Raw genomic sequence first — 24,842 nt, 5'->3', positions numbered from 1 at the left:
ACGACATCCAATTGGTTCAACTGTTGGTGACTCTTCAACCAAGTTCCATGTCTTGCACTTCAAAAGTGCTGCATACTCCTCATCCATTGCGGCTTTCTAATGCGGAGAGGTTAGTGCTTGTACCACTGAAGAAGGTTCAACTTGTGTGAGGTCTAAAACATTATCCGAAACCAGTGTAGTGAACAGTTTCGGCTTACAAATTCCAGCCTGATTTCTAGTAACCATAGGATGCATTCTAGGGGTGTAATCGGCTCGATTCGGTTTGGTTTTGGACCGAAAACCAACCGAACCGATTTGATCGGTTCTACAAAGAGGCCAACCATTCGGTTAGCTGCTGTTTGAGCAACCGAACCGAACTGAACCGAACCAACAGCGGTTTAGTTTGGTCGGTTTTTTCAGTTTTTTTACACCTAATTATCAGAATTTAAAATGCCATAAAATAAAATTTAAAACCTTCAATAAACTAGAATAACAAGAGTATATCACATCCAAATCCAATACAAATTCAACTTAATTAAACATAAAACAAAGACAATTAAAAATGTCTAGCAAAACAACAAAAATAAACACAGTTTAAACCAAAACATTCACTTTAAAACAAATAAAAACCAAACAGCCACCATGTTTAATCTGAATCCACACCAGACTCATCCTCATCTTCTCCGGTTGGTGCAATTTCTACAAAAATAAAACAAGAAAATCAATATAGATTATAAACATAATATAGATTATAAATTATAAACATAAACCATGAAAGGAACTACAAATTTCTTTTTTGCATACCTAATTCAAGTTTCTCAAACTCTCCAATAAGCTCCTCAAAATCAGTTGTCATTGGAGAAGCACGAAGCCAATTTTGTGTGCATATCAATGCCTCAACTTATGATAACGCATATTAGTTGTACCATTTCTATGAGAGTCACATGCATATGATGCACCACACCAATTACATTTAGCCCTAGGATGTGATGGCTTGGACTTAGGATCCTTTGTAAAGTGTTCCCAAGTCCAAGATCTAGGTCTAGAAGGTTTTCTGTTACCTTCATTAGCTTCATCCTTGCCATCCTCTTCATCGGTGTCCACATTGCTTGGAGCTGGATTTGTAGGAGTTGCTCCCGAAGTTGCACCCACATTAGTTGAATCAACCTTCCTCTTCTTTGATCTAGGATGGGGCGGGGGTTTGGTAAGCGCGCCGCTGTCCGTTGAAGAACGTACCACGGACTCGACATTTTCACCCCCAACTTCAGGCGTCCGTTCATTGGGCACCTCATTACTTGTTGGCTGCATACATAACCACAATAGCTCATAAGCAGCCAATCAACAATTAATTATATATTAACAAAGAAAATAAATTTGGTTGATAACAATACTGAAGTCAAAGTAAGCATGTTCATTAATAAACAAAAATGAAACTAGACTTCTATAAAAAAGGTGCAGACAATCTCTATATAAAATAAACCAATACCTTCCACCAGAACAAGAATTTTCTATCCTAATTCCTGTCCAAGCATACAGTAAACACTGATATATTGAACATTGAATGGCCATCAGTTTGAATTATCATATGCATTTAGTGCAAAGCTTGTAAAGTAAGGCAAAACCAATTTGATTAATGGCTGTTGATGTCTGTACAGAATTAGATTTAATTGGCTTAGTACATGTGCATATTAAATTTCATGGTGTTTCATAGCTTAATTGTCCATATCCTTTCTCTGTGATTGGCTGCTGTTGACTTGTAAAGTTGAAATTCTTTTTATGGGATCCCTAGGAAGTTCAAAGTAGTAAAAAAATGCCTTAACCAGGGGATTGGAAGTATTTTTTATTAAAAAAATTGAGGATTCGAAGTAATATTTGTGTTGTTTAGCAAGGAGTTACTATTACATAAATTTTTCTAAGGCTTCAGCAATGATCAGTATCACAAGAACAAGAAAGAGTAATCAAAGAGACTCATTAGTAGTTAACAAAAACAACACAGCAACATTAACTAAAAAACAAAAGTTGCAAAGTTTTTCTCATATCTAACAACTCTAGAACTTCATTTTTTCTGTTCATTAACTCTGTATATTTTTAAATAAGTCTTCCAATTCACTTAACATACAATCAGAAACTCACATAACAGTACAAATATCACTAAAAGTCCCACTAAATCAAGTACCAATATCACTGAAAATATTGCAGACTAGGATTTTGTTGACAATATATACATTAATTACTTAATTACTGTAAAAAAAATTATAACCAAGCACAAAATCTAACCTCCGAGGAAGACATCGTTCTGTTGCGTTTTGGGTTTTTGCAGGAGAGGGACTGGTTGTTCGGTGGCTCGGGCACTGGAGTCTTGCTCGGCAACTAGATTGCTGCTCGACGACGGACTGCTGCTCGGCGAATCGTTTTCTGCTCGGCGACGGACTGATTGGACGTTGGAGTGCTGCTCGGCTTTGGCTTTGTTGTGGGCGACCCTGCGACGGCGACCCTGCGACGGCGATGAATGAACGACTTCGAGCGACGACTGGCGAGTTCTCTGTCTCCCTCAGCCTCTCCTTCTCTCAAGCATGTAGGTCGGAGGTGGAACCTTTGAAGAATGGGGGAGAGAAGTGTGGGTGACTGGCAGACTGGGTACCGGGTAGTGGGTATAGGGTTCGCGGCGTAAAAGGGGAAGAAGAAAGCTAGGTTATGTGGCTGAGTTGCCCTTTTATACCTAGGTTAAAGGGCAACTTAGTAAAATCACACTCCACTGAACCCTCATTCTTTGGTTCGGTCCGGTTCGGTTCGGTTTTAGTAAAGGCAACCAAAAACCGAACCGAACCGATCGGTTTAGTTCGAAAAAAACAAAAAAAACTGGTTTTTTCGGTTTTTCAATCGGTTGTTGTAGAATTCGGTTCGGTTCTGCGATAATTTTCGGTCCGGTTCGGTAACTTACACCCCTAATGCATTCAAGTAAGCGCTGTAGTGGGCAGAGCTGCGTGTCCTCTTTCTAGCTACTCAGCTAACCCTGCATTACTTGAGGAAAACACTGAAGTAGAAGTAGTCATAGCAGTATCATGAGTTAATGGATAGTTATGAGCAGCACTAATATTGGCAGAAGACTCAGGTTGAGCTAAGGGTGTGGAGGACGGTGGAGATGGTTGGGAAAGGGATTGTTGTGCAGGGTCTAGTATTTGTCGGTGTAGAGTGGCGTCTGAGTTAGGGACAGGTGTTTCATGCTAGTGGTGTTGGAAGTACTAACTGAAGATGTGGCTTGTGTGTTGAGATGGTTTTGTTGGACAATGGTGTGGACTGGAATGAGGTGCAATAGTGCAGATGTGATAGTTTGGAGGTGTGGGACAACAGATTTCAGTTTTGGAGTTTGATTGAAGAAGAAAGATTGATAAGGAAACTCAGATTCATCAAATAAGACATGTTTGGAAATGTAGAGTTTGCCAGAAGGTGAGAAACATTTGTATCCTTTATGATGAGAGGAGTAACCTAAAAAGAGACATTTGTGAGTTTTAAAATCAAATTTATGAGTGTTGTAGGGTTTAAGTTGTGGATAACATGCACATCCGAAGGTTTTGAGAAACAAATAGTCTGGTTCTTTGTGATTGAGGAGCTCAAATGGTGTTTTCTTATCTGTGGTGTATGAGGGTAGTAGATTAATGAGATGAGTGGCTGTCAAGAAGGCTTGATCCCAAAACCTTAGGGGCAAGGAGGCTTGAGAGAGTAGTGTTAGGCCCATTTTAGTTATGTGTTGGTGTTTTCGTTCAACTCTACCGTTTTGTTGGTGAGTGTGAGGACAACTAAGCCTATGAGTAATGCCATGCTGAATGAGGAATTCTGTGAAACTATGAGAGAGGAATTCACCTCCATTGTCAGTTTGAAGACTTTTAATCTTGTGTCCAGTCTTATTTTTAAGTAGCAATTTGTTTTGGGTAAAGGCTTGGAGAGTTTGAGCTTTGTTTTGCAGCAGGTATAGACATGTGTATCTGGTTTTCGCATCAATGAAAATTATATAATATCTAAAACTTGAACTACTGATGATTGGTGCTGGCCTCCAAATGTCAGAGTAGACTAACTCTAGGGTTGTGTTATAGTCAGTAAGTGAGTCAGAAAAAGGCAAATTATGATGTTTTCCTTGACAATATGCATTGCACAAAGGAGTAATAGCTGTTGTGTCTCTTTTATTCTTATCATCATCCACAATTTTACAACGCTGCATTACTTTTGCTACTGTTTTTGCAGCTGGATGTCCTAACCTTCTATGCCATACTTCAAACTGCGACACAGACGCAACTTTACAATGTGCATTTCCTTCTTCTTTTCTTTTCTATTTTTGTTCACTTTCTTTTTCTTTTTCATTTTCTTTTTCTTCTTGGTCTTGCTCATTTTTTTTCTTTTTCTTTGCTTTTCTGTTCATGCTCGACACTACCTGTTCTAGACTCTTGTACACTAAAATGAGATTCCTGGTCACTACTAGCAGATGCAGTGGCTTTTATTGCTTGCAAAGCTTCTCTTCTTCCTTCGAATGAAGGTAAACCACTTGATGGTGCTGCCATGGCCAATATATCAATGTTGTCAAATTGATAAAGTCCTCCTCTAAGAGACCCTCTGAGAAGCAGTTCGTTGGTCTCCTGAGCCTTAACAAAACAATCAAAAGGATGGAATTCATAGAACATGTGATTATCTTGCACAAATTTTGCTACACTAATGAGGTTCTTTGTGATTGAGGGAACATGTAGTAGGTTTAGTAGTTTAAAGTAGTGTGTGTTGGGCTGATAAGGTGGGTTAGATATAGGAAATAATATAGTTCTACCAATATTATTAATGCACATACCTTGACCATTACCTGTGAACACCTGCTCTGAGCCTTCATACTCTGAGCCTGTAACTAGATTGTTGCCATCAAATGTAAGGTGATGTGATGCTTCTGTGTCCAGATACCACGCTCTATCTATCAAAGGTATGGTTGACGGCACAACTACAACCAATGCTCGTGGTTGTGAGTCTGTTTGTGACTGTGGTTGATGAAAGGCTGAAGACGGTGGAGCTGGTGGATTTGATGCTGCTTCATAAGGTCTTTGATAGTTCTGATTAAACCTGTGATAACAATCCCATACAATGTGTCCAATCCTTCCACATAGCTGACATTGCGGCCTTGAATTGCCATAATGGAAGGATCTGCCACCTCTAAATCCTCGATCACAAGCTCGTCCTCGAAACTCCTAACCTGTTCCTTGAGAGTTATGTTGTTGATTTTCTGAATATGTAGAGTAATTGTGGTGGTGTTCTTGTAGTTTTGATTCTGAACCTTGAGCCAAATTTACATGCATAATGCCAAGTACATTCTTCTTAAATCTCTCAACTAATTCTTCTTGTCCTACTAATAATGCCTCCACCTCACTCTCAGTTATTTCATCAGCCTTTGAATTTATCATAGTAATAAAAACATTATAATCCTCATTTAAGCCTTAAGTTACTGTTTCGACAAATTCCTCACTAGTAAGATGTGCACCTAATGCAGAAAGTGAGTTTGTTACCTTTTTTATCCTGGACATATATTCAGTTACAGATCCTTGAAGTTTGATGGTCTTAATTTGTGTTTTCAGCTGTTTTACTTTTGATTTCATCCTTTTTGTAAAATAATCTTCCAGTAAGAAAATTCACACTCATCCAACTGATGAGTAAATTCTGGATCCATTGAGGCAAAAAACCACAAGACTAAGAATTGATCCTCTTGCTCCCAAGCTTCAAACTCCTTCGTTTTAGTGTTTGTCAATCCATCTTGTTCAGATCCATATCTCCTCGGTACTTTTCTTGGATCGAGATGCTCCTTGAGTTTATTCGATTTTATGAAGGCCAATGCTTGACATCTCCATGGAACGAAGTTATTTTTATCGAGCTTGAATGCGATGGTGTTGATCGTTGTTCTAGGTTTCACAATTGCGGAAGCTGGAATCTCACTTGGTAGCGCCATGGATCAGAACCTAGAGCTCTGATACCATGAGAAGGTATCAGAAAACTCTGTTAGATCTGAAAGAGAGAGATAAGAGAGAGAGAGAAAGGGAGTAGAGAGCAGAGAGAAGAGAAGAGAACGAGAAACTGAGTTCATTGATTCTAAAAAACTTCTTTACAGAGTACTCTTGTATTTGTAGTCACAGCTGAAACAGATTTTTCTAACAAGTAATTACCCTTCTAACAAACTTGACAACTGAGCATAACTAACTCCTAATCACATGCCCCACACTACAACTAGTTTCATCTCTTATCTTTATTTATCCTCAACAACCTAAACCTAAAGATGGTGCTCGTTTATTTTTCCATGGTGCTCGTTTAGATCCACGTGTACAATGAGAAACAGGTAACACTCTTAACACGCGCACCATGTGTTTGAACATTTATCATATAAAGAATTACTTGTGTTAAATGTGTGGTTTCTTTTTTGTTTGTTTATGTTTACCAGCAGTCTATTGCCGCCATGTGCAATTTAGATTGGCCAAAGCATAACTTGTTATTCAAGTGCTTGATGATGCTGATGACCCAACAACGTAGTTGCTGATCAATGAGGAGGTGCAAAAATGACAACATGAGAGTGCCAACATTTTGTACTATCATCGCGTTATTAGAGACGGTTACATAAAGATATTCTAGGACAAGCGTGTAACGAAAATTGATTTAGGACATCTGCATAATTTTAAATTTCATTCAATATGTTAGTGTAAATTACCCTAAAAAATAATAAGAGAATAAAGTAAATTAAATTAATTCATGTATTTCGTTGTCTTATATATTATTTATTAAATAATTTAATATTTATCTTTGTCAAATCAAATAATTGATTAGTTATAATTAATATGATTAATGAATCAAACAAAATATTAAATAATTTTATATTATCCAAATCAAATAAAAGTAAATAATTGATTAGTTATAATCAATGTATTTAAATGAATTAAATAAATTAAATACAAAATATTTTCAAAAATTAATTAAATTAATTAGTTAATACAAATAATTAGTATAATTAATTTAATTTCATAAATTAAAAAAATAAAAAAAATAAAAAAAAGTGAATGGATAAAAAAATATAACCATCAAAAAAGAAAAAAAGTCATTTTAATCTTTTTATTTATTAATTATTAATTTATTATAATTGACTTCACAACATCAATTATGTGTTATTTTTCTTACAAATTAATCTAATCAATTAACTGATATAATTAATTATAAATAATTATAATTTTGTAACTCATTTCACTATTTTCTCTAAATAAATAATTAAAAAAGACCGTCTCAATCTTCTAGATAAAGTAGAATAATATATATATATATAAATTGAGCGGATATAAATTTTAAAATAATAAAATTTTATTGACAATCTCATTTACAAAATTGTTATTTATAAGACAATATTAATAATTCTAACAAATTTTACCGTAAAATTAAATTTCATGCCTATTTGAAAATAATGACTAACTTTCTATTCTACTAAGTATTAACAATTTAAATAAAATAATATTCTATAACTTATTTCGTTACTTATTTTAATAATTACTAACCTTTTATTTTTTTAATTATTTTATTATCTTATTTATCGTTTATATGTTTTCCATCAACTATATTAATATTATAACCAAGTAAAACTAAATTAATCCTTGTAATACTTGGACTAATCAACATAATATTTTTAATTTAGGATTAACTTATATTTAATTTAATATTATTTTCTGTTCAAAAAAAGGATATTGTTTCACTCTATTTTGAATTATATATAATTAATGTTTTAGAACTCTTTTGATAGAATCTTTTCTATTTTATTTTTTATTATTTTCTCCATAAAAATTATAATTTACATCATTATATATATTTGATATATATCACTAAATTTATAGTATGCATGCTTTAATTGATTTAATGTTATAATAAATGATAATTCCAAACCATAAATAAATTAGAAGATATATGCCTAGAAAAATTAATAAAAAATATGCCACACTATAATATTTATGATGAATTCGTGATGATCATAAAGCTAAAACAAAAGGCATTATTAGTAATAATACAAACAAAGAGATCCTTTTAATCTACTTAGCTCAAAAGTAAAAATAAAACCACAATAAATAAACACATTTAGAGATGAAAAAATAAATAGGAAATATGAAAAGAATGTTACCTATAAATTATAACATTTAGAACAATGGATGAAGTAGACCTGTGATTAAAAAATAAAAATAAAAAATTAATCAAAGAATATAAAATATAAAGAATAAAAAACAAAGCAATATGAATGGATATTTAGCAGCGGTTTTGTTCAACCGCTGCTAAATAGAGTTTGCCAGTGGTTCTTGTGGCGAATTTGGAGAGGGTTACAAATGATCTCATTTTGCAGCGGTTTTGCTGTAACCGCCGCAAAATGTCGAGCAGGTGAATACTTAGATACTCGTTTTGCAGCGGTTCTTGTGGCGGATTTAGAGGAGGCTACCAAATGATCTCATTTTGCAGCGGTATTTTTGTAACCGCCGCAAAATGTGGAGTTGGTGAATACTTATATACTTGTTTTGCAGCGGTTTTCTACTAACCGCTACAATATTATTTTTAACTTTAATTTTTTTTGTTTAAACATTGCCTTGTTAAAACTATTCTAGTCCTCACTATTTTTTTTACTGAAAAACATGTTTCAAACACTGCAACTTAATGCATTAAATAAATTTTTAATTTTGTGTTACATAAAAAATAATTCATTAATTAAAAAAATATTTATAAATGAATAACAAAAAAGAAATTTACGAATCAGGTTTTCTCTTGTATTATCAGTGCATTTTGAGTTTGTATTCAAGCATAAATGGTAACAAAAAAATCAAGTGAACGTCCGAATTCATAAAGTCAAAACAAAGTTCAATAGAGCATAAAAATCAGAATTACTAAAGTAGACAAACAAGTATTGAGTCAAAATTTCTCATCAACATCATATTGACCTGGCCAGAAATACTCTGTCAAAAATCTACTGCAGTCACGTGATAACGGATCTGATAAGTCATCTCCAAACCATGGCAACTTATTCAGATCGAAACCCCTTTTTACAGCATGTACGTCATCTTCTCTATGTTGGGTTTTTAAAGTTTCATTGTCTTCTTCTAGAACCTTATTGAGCTCAACATTCCTGGAGATGTCATATCCACCGGAGGAGATAGCATCTAAATCGTCTTCTGAATCAGTGTCTGCTCCATCTAGAGTGTCATCAACTATTTCGTCTGAATATTCAGCTGACACTGAATATATGAACATGCAACCAACAACATAAATCTACTTAAAAGAAAATGATAACTTCCAGGTCATTACCTAGTTATTAAGAAAAAAATTGCAGAATTATGGGAAGATGACTTTCAAAATTAACAAATACAAAATTAACTATTACCATCTCCTTCGTCGGTAGTTTGGATAGATTTCTTGGAAAGAAGCTCTCTAATAGCACGTTTTATATACTTTAATTCCTCTTTTGAAGCAATCTCCAACTCAACAACATGCGAGTTATTAAAGTGCGTCTGTATCATAATAAAATGTATATTTGATGGTCTTTTTTGTAAAGTATATTGTGTCTCTGTGATTCACTTTCTATGCTAGAAATTTATTTCTAACCTTTAAATCAGCAAGTATGTCTTCAGAGGTCCTACCAGCTACAAATGTCACAAAAACATATCCAAATTTCTCCTCGTACATTGATCCCCATTCATGAAGTTCCTAAAAATTTTAGCATGAACGTTACAATTATCATTGGTTAAATGTTGTAAGCATATATCAACTTAAAATACTTATTACTCAAATAATGTTTAACTCAAGTTTTTAAGGGTATGGCTAATGAACAGAACTGCATAGTAGCTTCGTTCGCCGTTTCTAAGTATTCATTAGAACAAGATCGTCCTGATATAGCCTCCAACCAAGACCTAACATTCAACTTACGGGACCATATGTCTCTGGCAACCGTAATTGCATGTTCCAATGAAAAGAATGGAGAGGCCATAGCCATTTCGTTAGCAAATGTTGTGCTTGCATAGCATGATGAGAAATCCTTCGTTTTCATTTCTCCTGTTACAACACCATTTTATGTTAACTATATTGGTCAACGATAACAATATTGTAATTCAATGCAATTTACTCGATATCATAATTTTCTTTGTTAGAAATTAAGAACAACAACAATGATGATGATAATAACAAAGCCTTGAAAACTAACTTTTGCTAGCAAAAATCGTTGGAAGAAATGAGGAACTAGTGGTATTCATGAAAATCAACAATAAATGAAAACTTAATTCAAATATGAAAACACAAATAGTAATGTAACCAGCAAACTGCATACATCATAAACACTGTTAAACTTATTAAACACACACAGATACTCTATAAATGATGTACATATTTTCCATATTTTCACTATGCCACATCATCAATGTTATCAGAAACATCTTCTATTGGGTCTTCTATATCATCATCCCTTATCAACTGTAAATCACTGATGTCACCTGCTGCTGACATGTTCAATCCGGGCTGTAGAGAAAAACCAGCTTCAAATTCTTCATTCTCTCCTCCCATGTCATACAAGTCTCGTGGTTTTACATGAACCACTTCAATCCATTCTTGATCTACTTCATCACGTACATAGTACACGAGATAAGCTTCTGATGCCAATATGTACGGTTCATCCTCTTCTCGATCACCGGTGTGAATTGGACGAGTGAAATTAACGCCGGTAAGGCTCAGATGGTCTTGTTTGTTGCCTCTGATCGTAGTTGTATCAGCCCAAATACATCTGAACAAAACCACTGTGAAATGGCAGCTGTAGTTCAATTCGATTATGTCCACAATTTTTCCATAATATGGAACACTACCAACAACCACTCTATTGTCACGCATGCTTGCATAACTTCTTGTATTGGATGAGACATAAACTCCACTATTTTGGATTTTCAGCCCATCTTCCTTTGTGATAGTTCTAAACTTGTACTCATTGACGTTGTATGCCCCAAAACGTCTTGCCTGAAGCATGGGACCACATGCCATCAACTTCATTTCTTTCAAATGTATAGTACTGTCCATTGGAACCTGGCACCATAAATTAGAGTTTGTTCGTATAAAACATTGGAATTCGTAATTTATAATTCTAGGGCACAAATAAGTTGTTGAGATTAAATTTCTACGAACCTCACGCTTGAACCAGCGAGAAAATTCTGCATGCACAACACGGTCTATCTTAGATTGCGACCTTGTTTGATGCCATAATTTTCGCTTCGTTTCTACCCTAAATGTACTTTACGACATAACAAGAAATTAGTCCAACGACTGAAGGTTTTAAATGGGTTATAATCATGCTTAATGATTACATGTTCATACTTACTCAATAAATGGAACGACGGCCTCGCAATTGACAGGCACATGATCTTTTTCCATGACGATGTGCCTGATCTTTTTCCATCGGGGTCAGTCCAAAATGTGAAACAGCCCCTGAAGCTTTTCCAATTTCTAGGAACATAGTTTTTCTTGTATTGTTTGTAATATCAACAGGTTGATCATCAACTCGCGCTGGTCGGTTGATTCTAGTCTCAATATTATCCAAATATCTGGAGCAGAATGTCAAAATCTCCTCGGATAAATAGCCCTCCGCAATTGAGCCTTCTACTTGTGCCCTGTTACGCACGTATTGCTTCAATCGTCCTAAGTACCTTTTATATAAATACGACATAACGCTTAGTATATACGTAACGAGACAAAATAAATGTTTTAAAGGTGTTTAGTAGCAAGCTAACATTTCTATTGGATACATCCACCGATAATGTATCGGGCCACCAAGTTTTAGTTCATCAACGAGATGCACTGTAAGGTGAACCTTAACAGCGAAGAAGGATAGAGGAAAAATCATTTCCATCTAACACAGAGTTTGCACAACATGATTCTGAAGGCCACCAAGCTGCATAGGGTTTACAGCTTTCCCACATAGTTCTCAAAAAAATGAAGACAGATTCACAATCACAGTCAACATCGGACTCGGCAATGCATTCTTCACCAAAATCAGATGTAATTGTTCTATTAGAATATGGCAGTCGTGACTTTTCAACCCATACAACTTGCGTTGTCGGATGTCAACACAACGAGCAATATTCCTCGAGTAATCATCTGGAAAGACCACGTTCTGTGGAATCTTCAGAAATACATTCTTCTGTGGATTCGACATTGTGAAGATTGCTGAAGGATATTTACCACCTTCGTCCGGCCACAATTCAGGCCTTATGCCCATGCTTTGTAAATCTTTGCGAGCTTTAAGATTGTTTTTTGATTTGACGCTATCGTTTAAGATAGTGAAGACCACATTGTCACAAATATTTTTCTCTATATGCATCACGTCAAGGTTATGACGCAACATGTGATCCTTCCAGTACGGGAGTTCAAAGAACACACTCATCTTTTTCCAATACGAGTCATCTTGATCTGCATCTTCACCAATGCGTCTTCTTTTTGCAGTCAAAGTTGAGTTCTTCCCAAATGATACTTGCATGTTACACTGCTGCCTTAAGACATCTGTCTCAGAATACTTCTTCGGTGGATCTTTGCTTTCACCTTGTCCGTCAAATCTACTTCGGTCTAGTCTATATTTATGGCCCTGAGTCAAGAAGCGTCGATGGCCCATGTAACACCATTTTCGACTGAATGTTAGTCGCTGAGCCTTAGCGTCCATGTTACACGTTGGACATGCTAACCCACTATACGTGTTCCATCCAGATAAATTTACTAATAGTCCACATTAGCGTCGCATGCATCTTGAAAGTGGTCCCCTTATTAGCATCATAAGTTTCAACGCCATCCCAGAGTTGCTTTAACTCATCCACCAAGGGCTCCAAATAAACATCTATGTCATTACCCGGTATTTTAGGACTGGAAATAATCATAGATAGTATAAAAGATGCCTGTTTCATGCAAAGCCAAGGAGGAAGATTGTACGAAAAAAGAATGACAGGCCAAATGGAATACTTCATACTCATATTTCCGAAAGGATTAAATCCGTCACTAGCTAAAGATAAACGAACACTGCGCGGATCGTTAGAAAAAAAAAAGGATACTTTGCATCAAAATCTTTCCATGCTTCAGTGTCCGTTGGATGCCTCAAGTACCCATCATTATTATTAGCCTCTTTATAACATAACATGTCAGTTGAAGTTTTGCAACACATGAATAACCGTTGCAGCCGTGGTATAAGAGGAAAGTAACGGAGAGTCTTTGCTGGGAGAGGCTTTCCATTTTTTCTTACAGGTATTTTGAGTTTCGTAACGGAACCCTTTCGCGTCTTTTGCTTCCATCGTGAAGTCCCACACTGCTTGCATTTGGTCGCGTCCTCATCATCACCCCGATATAACATGCAATCATTCGGGAATGCATCTATCTTTTTGTATTCAATCCCTAACTTTCGAAAAGTTTTTTTTGGCTTCATACAAAGTGGACGGGAGTTTGGCTTGCTCAAATGCATCCCGCAATAAGTCCAGAATCATCGACATAGCCTTGTCACTCACACCGCACATACACTTAATGTGATAAAGCTTAATTAGGAAAGACAACTTTGAGTATTTCAAGCAGCCGGGATATAATTCCTCCGCTCCATCCGCAAGAAGATCAGTAAAATCCTGTGCCTTACGACTTGGACCATCGTACAAGTACGACAACTCCAGATCATCGTCTTCTACAGGATCGCCTGTTGTGGTCTCCTCACTTCTAGGAGGCGTTGTGAAGTTAAATGCCTCATGAACCATTTGAAAATATGGATTCACCTCGGTTGTAAGTTTCTCAACTATCGGTGGGCAAATAGAGCTCTCCTCAGCTGGCCGCTCACCATGACGCAACCACAAAGTATATCCAGGTGGAAAGGGCTTTATCAACAGGTGGCCGTACGCATCTTCTCTTGTTTGCATAAATTGAAACCCACATTAAGGGCATGGACACTTTATCATGCCATCAGATGATGCATTTGCAAATACAAAGTCTAGGAACTTATTAAGTCCTCGTCTATATTCTATGCTATCTCGTGGCTTAAGAATCCAGATTTTGTCCATATCTATTATACACCAAAAATATGGTTTAATAATTAATGTTATACAACTTTTTCATCACTAAAATAATGTTAAGTATCTTAGTGTATTTTATCCGCATGATATAACAAATATCGTTCTACAAATGTAAGATGTATGGTAAAATACGTGTGCAACTAAATACATTAAAATTTATACTAAAATGTGTAGTAAACTGTAGAATATAAAACTAATATAAAAAAAAGACGCCACATAATTACAGTTATAAAAACGACTCTAAAATTTACACAAATTAATTTCTGTCACAAAATATCAAGATTCATTTTACATATATAATAGTCATTTATCTAAATTCATTCATGGAGTACCATACAAAATTTTTATCTACGTAAAACACTCCTCTTAGAACCTTTTTATAAGTTAGGATTCAAAATTTCTACTTTTAATTTTATTCAAGGTTTATTTTTATATTTTATTTGACTTATGTTAATAAAAAATTTTAAACATTAGTTTTAATATTTTACTTTTAGGAAAAGTAAATAAAAAATGAGACTTTTTTATAAATTAGAAGATTAAAAAATAATTTTATTATAGAAGAAATTAAGTCTATTTCTTGACCATAGAAATACAGATAATTCAATCTTGAATGTAAGCAAAGTAAATATATATTTATTTAATTTTTTAATTTTTATAATAATTATTAAAATCATGATATAATAGATGTACTCCTGTTAAAAAATTGAAAATGACTTCATAACAATTTTTTTTGTTGGATGAAAACATGACTCGAAAACTATAAAGTCTAATTTAAACAACTGTTCATAAGTAAAATTAGTAATAAAAATTGGACATAAGATTTAACCTTCTTGTTATTTGGTACAAAAATAAATATAACAAAAAAAATCATTGTTTCCATATATAGTAACACAAAATTTAACTTTTTTATTTTCTAAGGCTATTTATTTTTTTAGTTTTCGTCTTTAATTGTTAACTTTAATTTAATTTTGTTAAGTAAAAAAGTACTAATATCAGCTAACTTTAATTTTTAACTTCTATTCTAAATGAAATTATGTGATTTTGTAGTTTGTATGCATTGTATAATAATGAAAATAATGTAATTCACCATAAATTTTTTCCAAGATAAATTTGGCGTTATTTATTTATTTATTCAGTTTGTTGGTTACAACTTACAACTCATCAACAGAGTGACTACTAATTTGTACTCAGTGAAGGAACATAGCAAAGACATAAAAATTTGAGATAAACTATTTAATTAAGTATTAAAATATTTATAATCTAGGATTAATATTTTTAATTAGAAAATAAATAGATTAAATATTAATTCAATATGTCAACAATATTGATGTTCATTAATAACTGACCATTTCATTAAAAAAAAATAATAAGGACAAACATGGGGAATATTATTATGACAAACCAAAAAGGGAACTAATAAAGCTAAGATACTCTAAATAATACAAAATATACACATAACTCATTACTCACCTTATATTCATAGGTCAAAGATGTCAAAATAATAGTCTGAAATGTGTATAAAGAAGAAGTAAAGAGTTAGTAAACAAAAAATTACTTCCGAAAAATTTATCTCTTCATCAAAACATTTCCAACAAGTTTTATCATGAAACAATAATTTAGGAATAATTAAACTTAAATAACACATTTCACATACAACAAACATAAAAATAAATAAAAAAGTTCGTCAACATAAAACGTCCACAAAACCAATTTATTGTTTCTCCTTATATAGAACTTAAATAATCGAAAAAATAAAATTGAAGCCATCATTAAAATTTTTAGTAAAAGATATTTATAAACATTAGGTAATTAACTACTAATTAGTTTCGGCATAATCAAGATGACATATTTTCTTTTTTCTTGTATTTTTAAACATACTCGGTATAAAACAAAAATTGGATATTTTTAAAAATCGGAATTGAACCAGTGAACCGGCCAAGAACCGGTCGGAAAAATTGAACCGTAACACGGCCGGTTTTTTAAAGGAACATCAAAACGTTGCCGTTTCAGCCTTCAGTTAGCCCTAATTACATCTCACTCCATCCAGATGAAGAGATCCAGATTCCATAGGTCAGAGTGCCGCTCTCACGTGAAGGGCTCCTCCCAATCTCCTCCAGCGCGTTGTCCCTCACCTCCGTCCAGCCACCTCCGCGTGCCGCCGCCGCGTCCCTCAGGTCGCTCCCTTCCCTCCGTCGCAACCCTCCTTCCCTTCCATTAAGCAGCCACCGTGGAAACCTCGAAACCTCCCTCGCGCACCCACGCAGCTGCTAGCTCTGTTCGTTACTCGGTCCGAAGGTGCTCCACCACTGCTTCTTGCCTTGGTCACTCAGTGGCTCTATCTCCCCTCCATCAACGTTGACGGAATCTTCGAGCTTCTAGGTATTTTTTTAAGATATGAAGGTTTGATTAACTTATTGAATAACTGTTGCAGTGTTGCATGTCTCTGTATCCATAATGAGTATTATTGAAAAAAAATTTATTATGTGAAGCTCTATGCTGTGAAGTGTGTGAAGCTATGTTGCTTGTCTCTAATATACTGAAATGTGATTTACTAATATGTTAATTTTCTGAGCTGTGAAGTGTGAACTGATTGAACTAGAAATTACTCAACTGAATTGTGGACTTTGTTTTAAAATAATGTTTGTTTACTGAGCTAATTTTTCATTGTTTACGTAACTAAATTTTGTTGTTTGTTGAATAATTGGGAATAATATTGAATAATTTTGAATAATTTTGGATAACATGTGGTTCATTATTATGATAAACCAACAAAATTGATAACATACAAAAGATTCTAAAATGTACTAATAACTCAGTATTCACTTAATTCATGTAGGTGAAACATATAAAAAATGAGCAAGAGGGTTAATAAATTAAAAAGAAAAAAAATAATCTTCTAAAAATTTACATCTTCAAGGAAACATTCTCAAAAATTTTACATTCAAACATAAGTTAAAAATATTGTATTCATGACAATAATGGAGGAAAATAATAATAATAATAATAAAATATATCGTAAACACCTTTAAAAAAAAAAACTTAAGAGGATCAGGGATATAAAACAGTTTTAACCTCAATTAATAGTCTCTCCTTAAATAGAACAGAAATAATCAAGAAAAAAAGGAAAACGGAAAATATAGAATAAAACAACCAAAATGGTCATACAAATAAAAAAAAGCAGTTTAAAAACTCTATTACGGAGATTTTTACTTACTTGAAAAATTATGAACAACGAATATTTGAGTGTATACATTGGAAAAAAGATTAGCATCTAACACTGAAAATGGTGGTACCTGGATGAATGTGTAGTTGGAAAATGATATAAACGAAAATCACAGAAGATTGTTGTTGGCTCCTAGCATTTGAAAAGAAGAAGAGTTGAGATATTGAGTTTACAATTATTTGAGGAGAAATATGTTATTATATAGACTACCAAACACCTTTAAAATATAACTAATAATCAAGTTTGTTTTGAAGATAAGAAAAAAAACGAATTTGCCATCCTTTACCGCATTTACAGTCACTTTTTGAACAGACAACATTTCTTCAGTTACAATTAATTAAATAAAAGGATAAATTAATTATATAAAAGGATAAATTAATTAGAAGGAGAAACGGGCTACTCAAATCCGATAACTTAGATTCTTAAATTTGAAATCCATAAGCTAGTTAACTAAACGGCAGAAAATCTGATTGTGATTAAGTTGTTAGGATTTCAAAAAATCACCCAATATTTTTAGCAGTCACTGTCTCCCGTCTTCTTAACCTACTCTGCGCCTCCTTCCCCCCAAACGAAAAAAACCTGAGACAGCTTAAACCTCAGATCACAAACCCTTCTAAGTGTAACGTATAGCCTCAAGTAAGCTTCATCCTCCAGAGCACCACCACTCATTAACGCCGGACTGCCTTCTGTTGCCGTCGCTGCACATTGTACGTGTCGTCAGCCCTTGCTCCTTGGAAGGTCGCCCCATCTTCGTCTTTTAGAAGTCCTGGAGAGATTGGCGTAGCAGCCTCCGTAGTAATATTCATGGCTTATATTTTTTAAATTTTCGTCTTCTCTTCAGATTATTTTTTCCCTCAGAACAATTTTTTTGCTCCATAAACAAGTTTCGTTCTGGAAACCCTGTTCCCTCTCACCTAATCATGTATTCTTCTCTACTTTGGTTTGAATCACTGAATTGAATTATTATGCGATTTTTGGTTCCTGATGAAAGTCTTTTAAAATTGTGCTGAAAATTATGTTAACCTGGTCATTTTTTTTAATTTTCATTTTCTGTTCACTTTTTTGCTCACTACAAATTGTTTGCTCGAAACAATTTCTTCTCTCCAAACCCTGTTTCCTCTCACAAAATGTTGTATTATGCTCTGGTTTGGATTGAATAGTTGATTTGAATGATTAGGTGATTTTATTTCCCTAGTGAATGGCTGTTAAAATTGTGAAGTGCATTTTGTTAATGGCTTCATTTTTTTATTTATTGTTCTCAGTTCATTTTTTTGTCAGAAAATTTTTTTACGGATTATAAAGGAGAATAAATCTTTTGTTTAAAGAGTCAAGATGATCAAGAACAAGATTGAAAGAAGTGTAATCAGTTGTATTAGTTGGCCTTGTGTTATAGTTAGCTTATTTAATGCTTTTGGATTAGATTCGTAAATTAAGGAGAATTTATAAGACTTTTTTAGCCAAGTGCGGTTTAAACGAGTAACTTTATAACTCTTATTTAGTAAAATTTTTTCAAGAGTACTGATATTATTCCTCTGCACAATACTCATGCCTTCTAGTTTTTTCTGCATAACCTTCTTCTTTACCTGTTGCTGTCATTATCCTTTCAGGGATTACTAGTGCTAATGAGCTACTGAAATTGAAGTTTGTCTCAATTTTTTATTGAATAAGCTCATGTCAGATCATGTTATATGCTTTGCACTGAATCATTTATTTTAATGATTACTTGATTTTAGTTCGGTTGATAAATACTGGTTAAAATTGATATGTAAAAGTGTTAATTTTTGTTAAAATTGTGCTGAAAATTACGTTAATGGCATCATTTTTTTAATGTTCGTTCTCTGTTCAATTTACTCCTCAGTAAAAATACTTTTGCTCGGAATAATTTTCTTTATCCAAACCCTACTTCCTCTCACAAAATGATGTATTGTGCTCTGCTTTGGATTGAATAATTGATTTGAATGATTAGGTGATTTTATTTCCCTAGTGAATGGCTGTTAAAATTGTGAAGTTCATTTTGTTAATGGCTTCATTTTAAATTTATTGTTCGCGGTTCATTTTTTTTGTCAGAAAATTTTTTTATGGAGTATAAAGGAGAATAAATCTTTTGTTTTAAAGAGTCAAGATGATCATTTTACAAGATTGAAAGAAGTGTAATCAGTTGTATTAGTTGGCCTTGTGTTATAGTTGGCTTATTTAATGCTTTCAGATTAGATTCGTAAATTAAGGAGAATTTATAAGGCTTTTTTAGCCAAGTGCGATTTAAACGAGTAACTTTATAATTCCTATTTAGTAAAATTTTTTCAAGAGTACTGATATTATTCCTCTGCACAATACTCATGTCTTCTAGTTTTTTCTGCATAACCTTTTTCTTTACCTGTTGCTGTCATTATCCTTTCAAGGATTACTAGTGCTAATGAGCTACTGACATTGAAGTTGTCTCAATTCTTGATTGAATAAGCTCATGTCGCATCATGTTATATGCTTTGCATTGAATCATTGATTTTAATGATTACTTGATTTTAGTTCGGTTGATAAATACTGGTTAAAATTGATATGCAAAAGTGTTAATTTTTGTTAAAATTGTGCTGAAAATTACGTTAATGGCATCATTTTTTTTAATGTTCGTTCTCTGTTCAATTTACTCCTCAGTAAAAATACTTTTGCTCGGAATAATTTTCTTTATCCAAACCCTGCTCTCTCTCACAAAATGATGTATTGTGCTCTGCTTTGAATTGAACAATTTATTTGAATGATTAGGTGATTTTATTTCTCTGGTGAATGGCTGTTAAAATTGTGAAGTTCATTTTGTTAATGGCTTCATTTTTTATTTATTGTTTGCGGTTCATTTTTTTGTCAAAAATATTTTTTATGGAGTATAAAGGAGAATAAATCTTTTGTTTTAAAGAGTCAAGATGATCATTTTACAAGATTGAAAGAAGTGTAATCAGTTGTATTAGTCGGCCTTGTGTTATAGTTGGCGTATTTAGTGCTTTCAGATTAGATTCATAAATTAAGGAGAATTTATAAGACTTTTTTAGCCAAGTGCGGTTTAAACAAGCAACTTTATCATTCTTATTTAGTAAAATTTTTTCAAGATTACTGATATTATTCCTCTGCACAATATTCATGTCTTCTAGTTTTTTCTGCATAACTTTCTTCTTTACCTGTTGCTGTCATTATCCTTTCAGGGATTACTAGTGCTAATGAGCTACTGAAATTGAAGTTGTCTCAATTCTTTATTGAATAAGCTCATGTCGGATCATGTTATATGCTTTGCACTGAATCATTGATTTTAATGATTACTTGATTTTAGTTCGGTTGATAAATACTGGTTAAAATTGATCTGCAAAAGTGTTAATTTTTGTTAAAATTGTGCTGAAAATTACGTTAATGGCATCATTTTTTTAATGTTCGTTCTCTATTCATTTTTTTTCCTCAGTAAAATTTTTTTTGCTCGGTATAATTTTCTTTATCCAAACCCTGCTCCCTCTCACAAAATGTTGTATTGTTCTATGCGTTGTATTCGAAGTTTGATTTGAATGATTAGGTGATTTTAGCTTCCTAGAGAATGGCTGTTAAAATTGTCATGAAAATTTTGTTAACATCCAATATTGGTGAAAATTAAGCTGAAATTTTGTTAATTTTTAAAAAAATTGTGCTGAAAATTTGGTAAAGGTTTATTATGGAAGAAGGAAATTATGCTGTAAATTTAGTAGAATGATGATCAAACTTTGTCAATAAAGAAGTAAAATTGATCATGACCAGCCGTGTAGTTCAATGAGGAAATAAATGAGTTGAAGTAGCTCAATTAAATTAATCAGTCTTTTAGTTTAATGAGTTTCTATTTAAATTGATTAGCTTATAGATTTTTAAAACATATTATGATTTAAAACAATCGACTCAGTTACAATAATGCATATGTGAATAATAATATTCTTGATGTTCTTACATTTAATAGTTTAAATTTTGAAGATATTTAAAATTTTATATTAGATAATAATTATATTGTATGGTGTGTTTATTTATAATTATTTGTTATTGTAAGCCCATTTTTTCGGTAATTGAACTTCGGTAGAACCAGTTAAACCAGTAAACTAGTGACTAACACGGTTTAATGACCGGTTCGATTTTGATAACCAAAAAGATAATTTTTTAAATACTATTTTGGTTACAGAATTCTATTGGTGAGGGTGTGAGTTTTGCGTACTATTGATTTTTACATCGTCGTTCTCTTGCTAATTGTCTAATGACCTTATGTTGTGTAAAGGATTAATCAAATGCCTAGAAAACCTCGCTACACCGTTAGTACTGTGGCTGGAACTATTTCTGCCCTTGATAGTCAAACCCACGCTACTCTGGTGAGTTAAGTAATGCGATACTTATCTCAAATGTTGATTTTCCTTTTAGGATAGACTTTTATTCAGTATAATTTGTGGGAATATTGAAAAAAATTGGTTGATGTACTAACTACTTTGTTTTTAGCATACGGATGGAACGCATGATACGTGAGCAAATACTTCAAGTGCACATCGACGTGCTAGAGCGCCTCCACCTCCACGTTCCGGCAACGGTGCTCGACATTCACGGGTTAATGCGGTACCGTTTTAACCACCGCGCAATGAAACACGGCTGGCTCCGTCAAGTGACATGGGGGACACTCGAGCTCCTGCAACACGCACAGAGCATCCGGATTTACATGAAGTTGTAGATGAATATTCAAAAGATGAAGACTATGACCCAGAGGCAGATGAGGTCGAGTCGTTCGATGACCATGTCGACGACTTGTTTGCCGCGCATGAAGTTGAACGTCAAGGCAATGCCAACAGCAAAAAAAGGACACCAGTTTTTGGGTTGTTGATGTCATAGGTATTCTTTTGTTGCTTGTTTCTTAGAAAGTGTAATTACTCTTCTCTGTGCATTCAAATTCTCTTAGTAAACTAACGTTTAAAGTTTGTTCTCTCTGTTAGAAAATGGCATGACTTCTTGCATGGAGCTGACTGTTAAGGAGGCATTAGCACTTCCTCCTGGAAAGAAGATCGTACTCTGACATAACAGAGAGTTGCAACAAGTTGGTCAGGCAGCGGGCCTATTGAGCGGGTTCTTGGGGACATTGGGAGCTGATTTTCAACAGTTACCAATTTGTGAAAAAAGTTGGAAGACAATGAACAAGGCTTTCACAGAGCATGCGTTTGACCAGGTTAAGGTAATGTTTAAGTTTATTGATAAAGTAAGGCGTTACCAATGCTTGGTGTAAAAAGCTTATTTTTATCTATTAAATGAACAGTACAAGGAAAAGATTAAGACGCACACACATGATATCGACCATACAAATTTTTATAGAATATCGATAAATATCTAAGGACTTTTTTGTTTAGTGTAAATTGCACTACGTTATTATATAGCTTAGTCCCCAATTAATCCGGTCCTTCGTGTATAGTAATGTAACTAATAATTATAGTAATAATAATAACAATAATAATGATAAAACTTATAAACCTCATGAGAATGTTAAAGTTGCTCCTATTGTAAACAATTAGAGAGTGACTAGCTGTTATTTATGACTTTCAGTTAAACGAAAATGTCAGAAGAAAATAAATATGGAACACATTTGCACAAATTGAATTAGAGAAGGATAGTGCATGTTGGGTTTCTTTTTGTTCACTGCTTTGAATTTTGTTGTCGAGAATTGTTCATGTCTAATGATTTGTCTTTTGATAATATGTAAGTCTGTTTCAGGTGGTTAATTATTATATGTTTTATTTATGTTATTTTTTGGTCTGCTCCTCCTCAACCCTCCCGACCAAAAACCCCTTCACCTTTCAACTTTGTTATTGTTGTCCCTTTCTGTAGAAAGCTATTGTAGAAGAGATTCATCCTGATTCCTTTAATACGATTTGATGGGTTCCTTTACCAAAAAGTTTTAACAGATTGTATTGGTAACTAAAATATTATTTAATGAAGTGATATATACTTGATCACTACTAAGCTGGTCCAGCAAGGGGGATTCAATTCATATCTTGAAGGTGATTAGGCATGCTTATATTGGATGTGATTCTTGCTCTTTATATGGTTATATTGGTTGTGAAACTTGCATTTTGAACTTAGTCTTTAGGATAAAGTTTTCTTGGTGGGAAGTTCTCAATCATATTTGTTTGTGTGTTGATTTGATCACTCCTGTATAAAGTTCTGTGATGTAGAATGGAAGTGGAGTTAAAGTTAATGGTTACAATGACAGTGTAAAAGCACTGATGTCAAGATCTTTATCATCTTTATTGTGTTATCTTATGCTCTGAACTACTTGTAGCGAGTCTTTCACTATGAGGACGATGGAAGAGGGAGAATAAAGCGGGGAATTGTACAAAGAATAGGAAGATCCTGGAGGAACACAAGAAATCATTTGTTCCATAAGGTTTATGACAAAGAACTGACTTTTGAGAAAAACCTCAAGCGTAAGCCAGCAGGAATAGATGCAAATCACTGGAAAAGGTTTATTGAATATCGGTTGAAGGAGGACACACAGGTAACAAATATTGAGTTGGTATTTCATTATATTTGATTTTAAATTGTCATGAATTACTACTAAATATGCTGAATTTATTGTGATAGTGAAAAAATTACTACCCAAAAGTTTTTCACCTAATCCTTTTTTGTGTTTCTTGAAGTTGTACATGGCTGACTTATAGACCATTAACATTGTAGTAATTTATCCCGATAACATTTATGTTTGCCGTGTTGTTCGTCGGAGAAGTGTAGAAAAAATGCCATTAATCGTTCAAAGCAACTGTACACACATACCGGAGGTTCTAAAACAATGGCAAGAAAGAGACACAAAGAAGTAATTAATTTAAATTCAGTTACATAATTTTTACTTGTTTTTGGTAATATAGTGTTGTCTGTTATATGATTGTGTCTTGATGATATTTATAGGAGCAACGACAGGGAAGGCCTATTGGTAGAGGAGAGATATGGGCCATGAGCATAAAAAAGAATGGTTCGTATATGAATGAAGATGCGCGTGTTGTTGGGGTAAATCATGTTCTTTAATTTTTCAAATTTCTTTTTGTAATTAATACCATTGAATTTAAATTAGTGTAAATCCGGATCTCACATGTCTGCAGGAAGCAATTGAACATATTGAGAGCCAAGACTCCTTTAGCAAGGAATTTTCACAGAATGATTCCCTTGCACAAGTGCTTGGAAAGGAGCACCCAGGAAGAGTTCGTGGACTCGGTTTCAGTCCATGTCCTTCTCAGTGTTTTCGTAACATTCCACAGCAGTCTGACTACGGTGTGCAGATTAAGGAGTATCAGATGGAGATTGTAAAACTTAAGGCGGAGGCAGCAAAACTCAAGGCAGCAGTAGCAGAGGAAAGGGAAAAGAGACAGAGAATGGATGCAGAAACAGTAGAGGAGAAGGCAAAAATGCAGACAATGGGAAATTTGTTAAGATACATAATCCAGCAACAAGGAGGTAATTTGCCACCTGAAATAACTGCAGATCTGGAATCTTTGAGAAGTGCACCGACCTCATCCCATGCAAGATGA

General features: G+C 33.8%; 2 protein-coding genes across 2 annotated transcripts; one reads left to right on the top strand and one right to left on the bottom strand.

Annotated features, from left to right (window-relative positions):
* Nucleotides 1–8,919: 8,919 nt before the first annotated feature.
* Nucleotides 8,920–10,051, bottom strand: LOC148581780 (uric acid degradation bifunctional protein TTL-like). The gene is made up of 4 exons (XM_088493687.1): nt 9,827–10,051; nt 9,610–9,711; nt 9,389–9,515; nt 8,920–9,242 (listed from the first exon to the last, which is right to left on the bottom strand). The coding sequence occupies exons 1-4, from the start codon at nt 10,049–10,051 to the stop codon at nt 8,920–8,922; spliced, it is 777 nt and encodes a 258-aa protein (XP_088349813.1).
* Nucleotides 10,052–22,459: 12,408 nt separating this feature from the next.
* Nucleotides 22,460–24,842, top strand: LOC110271615 (uncharacterized). The gene is made up of 5 exons (XM_088493685.1): nt 22,460–22,501; nt 23,603–23,836; nt 24,044–24,133; nt 24,226–24,324; nt 24,417–24,842. Exons 1-5 carry the CDS (start codon nt 22,460–22,462, stop codon nt 24,840–24,842), a joined length of 891 nt encoding a protein of 296 aa, XP_088349811.1.

Source organism: Arachis ipaensis, chromosome B10, assembly GCF_059453495.1.
Source record: "Arachis ipaensis isolate K30076 ecotype BB chromosome B10, ASM5945349v1, whole genome shotgun sequence".
Classification (NCBI taxonomy): Eukaryota; Viridiplantae; Streptophyta; class Magnoliopsida; order Fabales; family Fabaceae; genus Arachis; species Arachis ipaensis.
Note: the sequence above shows the minus strand (reverse complement) of the source record. Positions and strands in the feature narration are given on the sequence as shown.

Bases quoted from the DNA above. Each gene is read 5' to 3' on its own strand.
- LOC148581780 (XM_088493687.1), bottom strand. From the start codon at position 10,051: ATGAAAACGAAGGATTTCTCATCATGCTATGCAAGCACAACATTTGCT. The intron at 9,712-9,826 runs GCCATACCCTTA...TAAAATTTTTAG, and splicing joins CTATGCAGTTCTGTTCATTA to GAACTTCATGAATGGGGATC. The intron at 9,243-9,388 runs GTAATAGTTAAT...TCATATATTCAG, and splicing joins AACTACCGACGAAGGAGATG to TGTCAGCTGAATATTCAGAC.
- LOC110271615 (XM_088493685.1), top strand. From the start codon at position 22,460: ATGAACAAGGCTTTCACAGAGCATGCGTTTGACCAGGTTAAG. The intron at 22,502-23,602 runs GTAATGTTTAAG...AACTACTTGTAG, and splicing joins ATGCGTTTGACCAGGTTAAG to CGAGTCTTTCACTATGAGGA. The intron at 23,837-24,043 runs GTATTTCATTAT...TGTTCGTCGGAG, and splicing joins AGGTAACAAATATTGAGTTG to AAGTGTAGAAAAAATGCCAT.